Here is a 12,639-nt window from a genome sequence, read left to right on the forward strand (position 1 = left end):
GCTTACTGAGGTCATCTTGTTGAGACTAGTTTCCCTGTACAGTTAGGTCACTATACAGTGATATCTAAGGTGTAAGTGACAATGATGTTGAATGATGCATAGCCTAGCGTTCAGCCATGGCTAAACTAGCATATAACACGTATGAACCATAGAAACTCTTAGGAATAAGGTAAATTACAACCCAAGGCTATTCATGTTAGACAGCAGCAAAAACACACAGCCTCAAAAACGCACATTAGAATGGCCTCCCAGAAACAATGATGGGAAAAGGATCTGACGTTACTTTTGAGAGGAAAGCAGATAAATAATTGTAAAAGGGAAAATGAGTGGCGATGGGGGAAAAAGCAGGAGAATGAGATTAACTGGACAGCTCCTTCAGAAAGCCAGCACAGGTTCAACAGGCTGACTGGCCTAACTCCGTGCTGTGCAATTTTAAAATTGCATCATAAAAGTTCTCCTGATTGTCCACTTTTTAAATCTAGTTGCAGTCAAATGTAAACATTTGGAAAGTGGGGATGGCTCAGCTTGTTCACTCTAAACATTAAATTTTACATCAAACAAAAACAGAAAATGCTGGAAAAACTCAGCAGGTCTGACAGCATCTGTGGAAAGAGAAAAACAGTGTCAACATTTTGAGTCCGTATGACCCTTCTTCAGAGCTCTGAAGAGAAGTGGAAATATGATGAAATTTATACTGTTTAAGGTTGGGGGGGGTGCGGTGGAGCAGGTGGAGTTGGAAAGAAGACCAGCGGTAGGTGAGGACAAAGGAGGGATTTAAAAAGACGTCATGAACCTAACAAGGACAAAGGGATTGTTAATGATAGTGGTTAGTGCCAAAAGGTGCTAATTGTGGCGTAAAGGTAAGAAAGCAGAATGTGATTATCACAGAATCACAGAGTACAGAAGAGGCCCTTCAGCCCATCGAGTATAACAGAACAAGGATAGCATTGTGTGAAAGAACAACATGGAACAAGTGACAGATGGCCCTGTGGGGGGAGGGGGCAGTGGTAGGGGGGGAAAAAAATTAAATTTTACATGCTTTACACATACAGAGAGTTGTCCCTTGGGCGTGGAATTGGTGTACCAGTGAGGCAGTATATTGAGATCCTGTCGAGCTACAGCATATATCGTCAGCCTTGGCTCAGTGATCGTACTCTTGCCTCTGAATCAGGAAGTCATGGTTTTAATCCTCCCTCTGGGGGTCCAACATGATACTTCAGTGCTGCGCTGCTGCAGGTGCTGTCTTCTGAATGGGATGTAAAAGTGAGGCCCTCCCTGCCCATTAAAGTGGATTAAAAAAAACAGCCCACGGCATTCACTGAAGAAGAGCAAGGGAGTTTTACAAGTCCCCTAACCAACATTAGCCTTCAATCAACATCACTAAAACAGATGGTCCTCTATCTCATTGCTTTTTATGGGACCTTGTGGTGCACAAATTGCCTACATTGTAACCCATGAATATGTTTTAAAAGTAACACGTTGGCTGTGAAGCGCTTTGGGGTGTTCTGAAGTCATGAAAGGCCCTATTAGAAATGCAAGCTTCTTTTCATTTTTATCACTTTGGGATCAGTATCTGCAGCAGACTAAATAGGTAGACTTAGATTTTACATGAACAACATCTGGGGCCAAAAAAACCGCCGCACATCCACGTTACTTGGGCGGAAGACAGGTCCCAGGGGATTCTGTGGGATGGGCTAATTTGAATGGTTTAAATATGCTCCTAGTGCGGAAAGATGAATAATCAAAGGGACGCAGGGTAATGCCAACTGGCAAAGGAACTAGAGGGGAGAGGAGTAGAGTTTCTACCTTTGGCTGCAAATTGTTATGATCTGGAATGCTCTGTCTGTAAAGCTAATGGAAGCTGATTCAATAGTGACTTTCGAAAGGAAATTGGATAATTACCTGAAAGGGAAAAAATTGCAGGGCTCTGGGGAAAGGGCAGGGGAATGGGGCTAACAGGATAGGTTTTTCAAAGCGCCAGCACAGGAACTGGATCGTTCCCTGCCATCTCCCTGTTTGGACCTGCGTGAAGGCAGGGGGTGCAGCAGCTCTTAAAGGGCTGAAGTTCTGCTGTGGAAGGCATACACCAAAGGAACTGAAGGAAATCAGAGTAAGAAGCAGGAAAGAAAAAAAATCTGGGTCTTAAAATCCAAGGGCCACAATCACTGCAGTATGCCCTCCAGCATATGTGGGTTCAGTGGTACATGGGAATCACACAGCAACCTCAGGCTGAGGCTCTATCGTTTACAAGACTGTAAAGGGTTTCCTTTAAAAGACCAAAAATGAAATCCTGTTTTGGTGAGAATCTGATGTAGCCGAATCCTGACTTCTCTGCAAGACATTCACAGTTTAGTTACTCATAGCAAAGACATCAGCCAGAATGCGATTCTTAATAAGGTGGCAAACCCGCTTTATGTCATGAACTTCTTCAACCAATTGCTAGCACTTGTTTCATAACAGGAACTCAGGAGCTGCTCTGCAAGAAGCCCTGGGATCAATGAAGGACTGATTTGCATTTATTTGCAGTGTGTAATGAAGCCAGCATGCCTGAGAAATGCTGCCTCCAAATCTTACAAAACTCTTCCGCATGTGGAATTGGGAGTTCAGCGGCGAGTGCACTCAGGCCTGATTCATCAGGCCACACGTACTACTGGTGAAGGGGTGACTTCCGAATGCACCATCGCAACCCCAGTTCAAACACATGGAACAGGTAGATTCAAACAAAGTGATCGTGGAAGACAAAGGAAGAGCAGTTTTGCTCGCTGGATGCCTGCAATAACGTGCTATGGGTGAGCTAAATAGGCTGCCAGTGGGGCTTCCACCCTTGGCTGGGGAAGATGTCCCGCCCTTGGGAGCTGCCGGCCAATCAGAAGTCCCAGCAGCGCAAGAGCACGTTAGTGGGTGCTGCTGGGACAGCAAGCAGTCCCAAGAAGAAGGCCCATGGATCCCGGAGCAGGGTAAGTCCGGGGTTTTGGGTGGGGGGGGGCGGATTTGGGCAGTTTGGGGAGGGGGTGGTGGGTTTGTGGAGCAGGTGGTTAGGAAGAAAGGGGAAGTACTTTCTTAGGGGGGGCTGCCTCCCAATGCCCAAAGGACAGCCCCTAAAGATAGTAGCCCCCGCTTTCCTTCCCGTCCTTTGACATGGTTTTTTTTTTAATGGCCTGCCCATGCCCTCCTGACTGCCCACACCAACCGTATTATGGCGTGGGCAATGTATTACCGGGGTCAACTGGCTTGTTGCCAAGCTCGATTGACCCTTGATTATTTACTTAAACATGGCAGGCGGGCTGCCAGTTTCAGCATCCACCCATCCCACACAATATGAGGGTGAACGGGAAGGTGTTGGAGATTGGCACCTGCCCTATTTTACATGCCCCCCCACCCCCCTACCCCCCCAGTGGGATTATGACAGTTTGTGGTCAGAAGCTTACATCTGTTGCACTTTAACCTGCCCTTCTCATAAAGTTTGGAAAAATTACAGATGTGCAACAGAGGAACAGGGGAAGACCATGCAGTTTGTACCATCTGTACCTCAACTCCATTAATCCACCTTTAATCTATACCCCTTGATATCCCTATCTAATAAAAAATCTATCAACCTCTCTGAAGAACAGGCAGCTCTTAGCAGACTGCTAGAATAATGAACGGGCTAGGTTGAGTCCGGGTGGGTAAGTTAGGGAGAACCAGCATTATTAATTTTGTAAACATAGAACTAGGTTTGGTGACAGGATGTCTCTCTACACAGAGATTGGCATCAACCTCCAGGGACAATTTGCCAGCTTGTGCAGAGAGCCCCAATTCACTGAAACTTTCAAATGGGTGCCAGACAAGTTCCCTGTCTGATGTCTCTCTTTCTCTCTCTCTCTCTCTCTCTCTCTCTCTCGCTCTCTGTGTCTGTCTCTTTCTCTGTAGCAGTCCCTCAAAGAGAGGAGGACGCTTGCCATGGAGTACAGCCCGTGGCAGGAACCTGCATCTGGAGTCTTTTAACATGGAGAGGCTGTTGAGCTGCAGCTACCACACGGTTCTGACTGACCAGGAGATTCCCCCACTCTTACCGCCTGCCATTGAAAAGATTTGCAGCTTGATAATCAACCTGTTTGGCCACATTATGAGAGCATCTTCTGTGGACATTAAGTCCTGGGCCAGAATTTTTCATTGGCCAGGTGGGAGGGGGCGGGGCTGGTCCAGAGCCGCCCGCCACCCCCGATTGGCTCCGCACCGCGATTTCACGCAGGTGGGCCAATTAAGGCCCACCCAGCGTGGAAAGGGAGTGGTAACGTGAGGGCTACCTGTGCGGGCGGGAGGAGGAGGGAGAGTCAGATCTGCAGCACTGAGCTGCCTCAGAGAGATTGAAGCAATTCTTAAAAAAGTAAATAAATACAGTAAAAATCTAATGAAACATGTCCCCTCGTGTGACTGTGTCACATGAGATGGGGCATGTTTTCACTTTTCAAAGAAAGTTTTTATTCAAGTTGTAAAAGCTTTAGGAAAACCTCATCCCGCTCGTGGATGAGGTTTCCTAAAAAAACGTAATGACCGCTTGGCCTTTTCACCTGCCCACCAGCCATAAGGTTGGACGGGCAGCGTAAATTTGAAATTAATGGCCTTAATAGGCCTTTCAATTATCGGCGGGCGTGTGCTGGAATTGGCTGCGGGCCCGCCGAATGAAATATCACGAGACAGCACGATGACGTTGGGACACACACCCAACGTCATCGTGCACTATTTTACATTCCGGCCCCCTCACACCGAATGTAAAATTCTGCCCCTGGAGCGGGGCTCGAATGGGTCTGATGTCCCAACGTATAAACAGGTAGGCGAGGTTTTGGACATTGTGCCTCATGGGGACTGTGGTTTCTTGTTTTGATCACCTTCAAGGTTAGAGAGGAATTCACAGATTTCACCCTCACCACCCCCACCGAATTGTCCTAGGGCATGTTCCCTTTTTTTTTTAACCTCCTTCCAGGAGAGGTAGTGGATGAGGCAGTATTGAGGATTGTGATGCCCGTGACGACAGCCTCAATGGTCTTTTCCCATCCATCATTTTCCCGTGGTCGTAACCTTGTTACTATGGTAACAGTGGTGCAGTCAACCAACCCAATAACAAAAAGATGCAAAACTGCAGCTACGGATTTTTGCCCCTGTTACTCTTGTGGCATGGCGAGTGAAATCACTGGCTTTCAATAAAAACAAGCACGTTCTTAGTGTAGCACCCACGTATTGTACCATACCAGACAAATTCCTCCAGGATGACATCACCCTACACTGGACTCTCCTTTGGCCTTTTCAACAATTCGTATGAGTGCACAGACTAATACAACAATCATATAAACATACAGCATCAAAGGAGCTTACACAGCCCATCGTGTTTTTGCCCGTTCTTTGAAAGGGTTCTCTAATTAGTCACGCTCTCCTACTCATCCCTCATAGCCCTGTAAATCTTTCCATTTCCAGTGTACATTCAATAGAGCTTGATTTATTCCTTTGCTGTAGCTGTTGCCTAATGTTTCCACTAGACTGCAATTATATTCAAGTTTAATTATAAAACACCCAATTGATCTTTTTACATATGTACCTCTACAAAACATTTCTTCACCAAAATAATCCTTTTACTTCAATTCAATTAACTTGTAATCTACCACAAATCTAAAATCTCACTTCAGTATGCATGCAGTAACAGACTCAGAATTAAAGGGGAGCTAATTTATATGCCACACTGATATGGAAAAGAATTCCCACCAGATAATTTGCAAAAAGAAACCGCTAAATATTTCTGTTCAGCACCTTGTTAGCGGAATCTCTTGTTCCACTGTCGGTATTACAAGCTCATGGAGCTCATTACATCAGGGGCTGAATATCAGAGGGCTGGCGGAGGCCGATAGCTTGCTCCCACCACCACCTCCTCCCCCCAGCTCCTGAGGCAAAGTCGGTGTGGAGCTGACTCACTCCATGCCAGCCTGACCCACAGCCACAAAGCGCTGCGGGCGGACTAAACAGGGCCAGTGTGTCCCGCCCTCAGGAGCTGCTGGCCAATCCAACTGGCTGGCAGCTCCATCAGCCCCAGCAGCTCGGAGAGCGGGTCAGTGGGCGTTGCCGGGGCTGCAGGAGAAGGAGGAAGAAGGCCCAATGGATCCCCGGAAACGGGTAAGTAACAGGATCCTAAGCAGGGAGGGTTTGGGCAGGTTAGGGAAGGGGATCGTGGGTGGGGGGTCTTGGGTTTAAGGCAGCAGGCGGGTAGGAAGAAAGGTTGGTGGGGTGGGGTTTCTATCTCAGGAGGGCCACTCTCGATCCACAAAGGGCAGCCCCCCGAAGAAAGAACTCCCCCTTCCTTCTCGCGCTTTGAATAGTTTTTTGTTAAAAAATCGGGCTACCCACTCCTGCCCGACTGCCCATGCCAGCCGCTTTATGGGCATGGGCAGCGTATTATCAGGGTCAAGTGAATTGACAACAAACCTAATTGACCTTTGATTACCTATTTAAGTGCGATGGGTGGGCTGCCGATTTCAGCGCCCTTATTAAGGGGGTGAGCTCGGGGGGTGGGTGGGAAGGTGGTGGGGTGGGGGTGGGGGTGGGTGGGAAGGTGGTGGGGTGGGCACCCACGGGTGGGCACCCACCCTATTTTACGTTCGACCGCCGCCCCCACCCCCCCTCCAAAAACACATCCGGCGGAGGCAAGTAAAATGCAGCCCCAGGTCTTTGAAACTTTGAGAAAAGCGCTCAACCTTTGTGGGCACGAAGATGTCCAGCAACAGCCGTGGCTCAGTTGGTTATTCAGAGTCAGAAGGCTGCAGGTACAAGTCCAATACCAGAAAATCTGAACTAACACTCCGGTGTAATACTTAGGTGACTATTGGAGGCGCTGTTTTTTTATTTGAAGTATTAAACCGGGATCTCGTTTGCCCTCTGAGGTGGATATGAAAGATTATATTTGAAGGATCTATTTTGAAGAAGAGTGGGAGTGTCATCCCAGTGTCCGGACCGATACTGATCCCTCAATCCATGTCACAAAAACAGATCTGGCTATTATCACATGGCTTTTTGTGGAGGCTTGCTGTGCACAAACTGGTGGCTGAGTTTCCCACAATACAACAGTGACTGCACTTCCGAAATACCGAATTTGCCTGTAAAACACTTTGGGGCAAAGTGAGATAGTGTAAGTTACTATTGAAGTGCAAGTTTCTATTTTTCATCTTTTCATTTCAGTGACACTGAAGCTTCCTTCCTGGTTTCGGCAGCAAAATATATTATAGGTAATATATCTTATCCGTTATATTATATTATATCCATAATATTATAGATTATATATATATCATATATTATATCCATAATATATTATGGATAATATATATATTATGGACATAATATAATGTAATATATATATTATATCCATAATATATTATAGATAAGCTTGGCAACAGAGAGAAATGGACAGTCCAATGTCTGAAGGGCTTGCCTCAGCTGTAGCCAAGGCATCCTGAGAGGAACAAGGAGAAACAAAGAAACAGGCAGAATATGTGAGGACAAAGAGAGGGCGTTTGATAAAGTAACAGAGGAAAAACAGGGAAAGACTAGGAAGAAAAGTTGATGAAGATGATTTAAGTTATTTATTTAGTAATAAAGAGCCATATATATATATATATATATATATATGATTGATAGATTTTATTTTTAGCAATGTGCTGCAGGAACAATCCTGACACAGTGTAAAGCACATTATAAATTTGCTATTACTATGTATTTACTTATACTTTTCAGCTTGGGGCTTTGTTTTTCAATCCGACAGAAAATGCTTTTCTGCAAGGACAACTTCTTGTGTGGGTGTCCTCCTTGGCATCAAGCAGACTCCTATTGCTCATGACTGCCAGAGAAACATGTCCATCAAAGGCGCATTAAAGGTCAAACAACAGTCAAAAGTGGAGCTGAACACATCAGGCCCTTTAAACTGAAAGTCAATCACTGGAGACAGAACTTCTGCTCTACTTCACAACCCATTCTCTACCCTTACTTCTCCTCGCCGTGCTTCTTTGCTTCTTTTCTCTGCTCCCTCGAGTGTGAGGTGGACTGTCATGTAGCGTTTCTTGGGAACTGTCGTACTTCATTACTGTTTGTGAGATCTTGCTGTGGGACAAATTGACCGCCCCTGTTTCTGTGCAACAGTAACTGATTCAGTGGCTGCAAAACACTTGGAGAACCTGAGGTTGTGAAAGGAGCTATACAAACACAAAATATTTCTTTAACTGCACTACTTTAATGGACTTGCTAACCCTTGGTGAACATAAGCAGCAGGAACTTCAAGTTTGAGCTCATTATGCTGTATTGCAATCAGTATTTGGAAATCTTTCTGTAAGAGTTTACCAAACACCTTCAGCATTGGGAATAAAAACATACTGAATAACAAGCGACATCTTCACAGAATATTACAAACATAGCGAGCTTGGGAAAGGCAATAAACTCCTTGGCTGAAAGCTTCTAAGGTCATGTATGATCTCTGCTGTCCTGCTGTCTTCCATTGCACAGCCATTAATGAGAAAAAATATTCTGCTTTTTGTTGTCGAAAACATAAACATATTCTTGTGATGAAATGATTTAGGGAATGAAGTGGTGGAATGAGTTAAATATTCTTTACTTAGGTCTGGTTCCAGGCTTCAAATTCAGCCCAGATTAATGAGATGAAAGTCTGCCCTGTCTGCTAACTATAAGGGTCCTATGTTAAATGAGATTGGATGGTCTCAATGTTGCGTTTAAGGGCAGAGACCCAAAGTACAAAACAGTCCCTAATTCAGCACGAACTGGAAATCACAAGATTGCTGGTGTAGAAAATGGAGAAAGTGTTGCTCTGGTAGAGTAGGGGACACTTTTCCATGTTTAGGCCAGAGTAGAGAGAGCTTTACGCTGCACCTGGCTGTGCTATACCTGATCTGTGCCTTGCTGCCGAGTTTCATCGGTCTCACTGATCTCTGCGGGAGGTGTGTGAAAGCCTCTATCTATTTAGCCCACCTCGAAATCTCTAATGCTGACAGCGCTCGAGGCGTTAACTTCTCCATCTCGGAGAAATTCAGGATGCTGGGTATTCAACCCCAGTCAAAGTTAAAATAACCCAGGCTTGGAAACCAAGTCAATGAGAACATTATGCACTCGGCCTAGATTGGCTCCATGGCCAGAGCAGAGAGAGCTTTACACTGCACCTAGCTGTGCTATACCTGACCTGGGGTGTTGAGTGCCTGAAGTAGTGAAAGTTCTATTCCCTCGCATTGTTGTCGATAAAATCAGGATGTCTCGCCTACTCCCAGGAGTCGGCCTTCTGTACAGCACAATCTCCTGCTGAGAGCCTGGAGAAAGGAAGTAAATGGTGTCCACAACATTTCTTCAGAGTTTCTGTCCATCTTCCACCACAGTTACAGCGTGCAGTTAGGAGAACACCAGCTGAGATAACTGATGCCTGCTCCCACCAATGTCAAGCAAATATTTTCCCTGAACGCAAGCTCATATATGTTTCAATAGGCAATTATCTGGTGCCCAAGAACGTGCATCATCCAAAGCATGTCTGAGACTCTTAATCAAAATAATGTGGAATCTGAATGAAATCAGTCCAGAGCACTGGGTCGGTGATACCAGAACACTGGTATTTTCTCTCAAAATGCTCTAGTCTTTCAAAATATTCCCTTAATGAAGAAATGAATAATAAATACAATGGGAAACATGTGTTAAGAAATTGTGTAACCTCTTCTGGTCAAAAATCACAGTTTTCCTGAATGGGAGGGGGAAGAGGGTCAGGGTTTGGGTGCCGGTGGGTGCAGAGAGAGAGTTTGGCGGGGGTGGTGGGTGGGTAGGCAGATTGGAGAACCTCGATGGGAATGTGGCAGAGGGAGACTGTTAAAATCCAGCCAGGTGACTTTCTGTCCTGGCCACTGTTTTAACTGCTCACATTTAGGTGGCTGAGGTGCCCACAGGTACCTTCTGAATGCCAGCAAATCGGAATTGTATGATGTTGCCAGGGAGGGTGGGTAATCAGAGGATGCAGATTTAAGGTAATTTCTAAAACACCCAGACAGGAAATGAGGAGAGCTTCATTTTACGCAATGAACTGCATGAGCTGGAATGCACTGGCTGAAAGGGTGGGGGAGGCAGATTCAATACTAATTTTCTAAAGGGAATTGGACAAGTGCTTAAAAAGGAAAATTTGTCGGGGTATGGGCAAAGTGCAAGGGGGTGAGACTAATTAGATAGCACTGTCAAAGAGCCAGCACATACATGACGGGCCAAATGGCCTCCTTCTCCTACTGAGCTCTATGATTCTAGGACCCCAGTGCAGATTTGGCTGGGGTGGATCAGAAGATCCATCTGACAACAATCTCACCAAGTTAAACTCTTCCTGTTGCTCTGCCTCCTGCAGCTGGCTTTCTGGCACCATGGCAGGTATTGGCTGGTGAGGCAGTGAGAGAACAGGCCAGCTAACATCTAGAGAGAGGCAACACCTGCTGTGCTCCCATTGCCCCACTGCCTTGCTGCTGAGTTTCATCGGTCTCACTGATCTCCGCGGGAGATGTGTGAAAGCCTCTATCTATTTGGCCCACCTCGAAATCTCTAATGCTGACAGCGCTCGAGGCGTTAACTTCTCCATCTTGGAGAAGCTCAGGATGCTAGGTATTCCACCCCAGTCAATGTTAAAATAACCCAGGCCTGGAAACCAGCCAGTGAGAACATTATGCACTTGGCCCAGAGTGGCTCCATGTTAAAATACCTCTACCCCTGGCGCCTATTGCTAGCAAGAGTAACATTCCCCATTCTGGCTGAAGGGAACACTCCCAGTACTTTTACCCCCACCTTTTCTTATTATCTCTCACTATATTCCATGCAGCATTCACAACTTGAGGTAGAGAAGGGAACTACCTGCACCAGTAATGCTGCTGTGAAGCTGCTAATAGGAGAAGATCTCCTAATCTTAGTCACAATTTAGCAAACTAAAAATAATTAAAGATCTACATGATAAAAAAACAAAGAAAGAAGTATCTTAGGAAAGGAACTCTGTCCTGTTGAGCCACTGCACGACTCACCTTCCTGTGACCAAATTCATTCATTATTGTGCCCAACTTTTTGGTAGTTCTGTGTTGTTTCTGGGCAATGATAGCTGGGTTGGGGTCTCTCCAGTCGATTGCCATGCGATGGTGCCAGTAACCGTCACTCTTCTGAACGTGGGCCTCTTTGAGGCTTGGATCAAAGTAGTGAACCTCACATCCAGCTTTGGCCATTTCTACTTCAAAATGTTTGTCTTCACTCCCCAGTCTGTGGTGAAAGGTGAAAAGTTGCATAAGCCATATGGCTGTGTGGGAACCACAAATCCAAATACTGAGCAAACATATGTGTCCAACATTTTACTGAACCACTTCCCCGCCACTGAAGTATTACAGCTGTTGTGGAACACCATTAGCTGCAGACACACAAATGGCACAACTACATTCTTCATAGGTTTTGCTCAACACTAATAAATAACATTGTTTTATAAAAGAAATAATTTCTAATATTCAATACATATTTTCCTCTCCCTCTCAGGAGGTTGTGGGTTCCAGTCCCACTGCAGAGACTTGAGCACAACATCTAGGTTGGCAGTTACCGAGGGAGTACTACACTGTCGGAGGTGCTGTCTTTTGGATGAAATTCAGACCGAGACCCCATTGGCCCTCTCAGGCGGACGTGAAAGATGTCACGGCACTATTTGAAGAATAGCAGGTTAGCTCTCTCCAATGTCTTGGCCAATTCTTATCCCTCAACCAACATCGCTAAGACAAAAAAAAACCTGGTCATTTATCACATTGCTGTTTGTGGGAGTTTGCTGTGAGCAAATTGGCTGCCATGTTTGCTACCATTACAACAGCAACTACACTTCAAAAGTACTTAGGTTGTAAAGTGCTTCGTGAAAGGTGCTTTATAAATGCAAGTTTTGTTTTCTTTATGACAACTGCAGCTCAGAAATGTACCTTGTCTCAAAGACTCTACCAATGCAGTTCTGCAGTCACAAGAAGTGACTCAGCCTACAGGTTCTCCTGCCTTCCACACAGAGAAAGTGCTGGGCTGCTCCTCACCAACTCACCCCCATGACATGACAGGAGATGAGAAAAATGGCAGCTGGAAACTTAAGTAAGCAGCCTCCTCAGGACCTTTCTTCTGTGTGATTCCCAGACGCTAATCGCAAGGTGACATTGTTTGAGGCCTATAAAGCTGGGTTGCTTGCTCACTCTTGCACAGAACGTAGATACACTCTACTCCTAATAATTCAAAGTTACTTTTTGCGCCAAATATTTGTTCCTTAAGTTCTGCAGGCGTTCTTCCACTCTCCTTTCATAAATTCAGCGAGGTTACTGGATGCCCTATAGACTCAGAGCAAATGACTGCTGCCTTGCAGAAACTGCTGTCCTTTCATCCTTGGAAGATAAACCACACCCTCATCTCCATGTTCACGTGGATGTAAAAGGTCCCATGGCACTAGTTGGCAAAGGATAGATGCTCTTTTGATGCCCTGACAACGGCAAACAATGCAGATACACTAGCCATTTATCTCATTCCTATTTGTGAAACTTTACACAAATTGGACCCTATGTTTGCCTACATGGAAAGAGAGAAAGAAGTTGCATTGATGTGACGCAT

At 45.6% G+C, this 12,639-nt stretch overlaps 1 protein-coding gene across 3 annotated transcripts in view; it reads right to left on the reverse strand.

The window, feature by feature from the left end:
- The window catches only part of mettl24 (methyltransferase like 24), a 132,675-nt gene that overhangs the window by 47,074 nt on the left and 72,962 nt on the right, over window positions 1-12,639 (reverse strand). For all 3 annotated transcript variants that reach the window (XM_078542588.1, XM_078542589.1, XM_078542591.1), the window contains exon 4: window positions 11,052-11,280. In XM_078542588.1, the coding sequence (XP_078398714.1) occupies window positions 11,052-11,280 (229 nt within the window). The remainder of the gene's footprint in view (window positions 1-11,051; window positions 11,281-12,639) is intronic.

Source organism: Cetorhinus maximus, chromosome 5, assembly GCF_964194155.1.
Source record: "Cetorhinus maximus chromosome 5, sCetMax3.hap1.1, whole genome shotgun sequence".
NCBI classification, from domain to species: domain Eukaryota; kingdom Metazoa; phylum Chordata; class Chondrichthyes; order Lamniformes; family Cetorhinidae; genus Cetorhinus; species Cetorhinus maximus.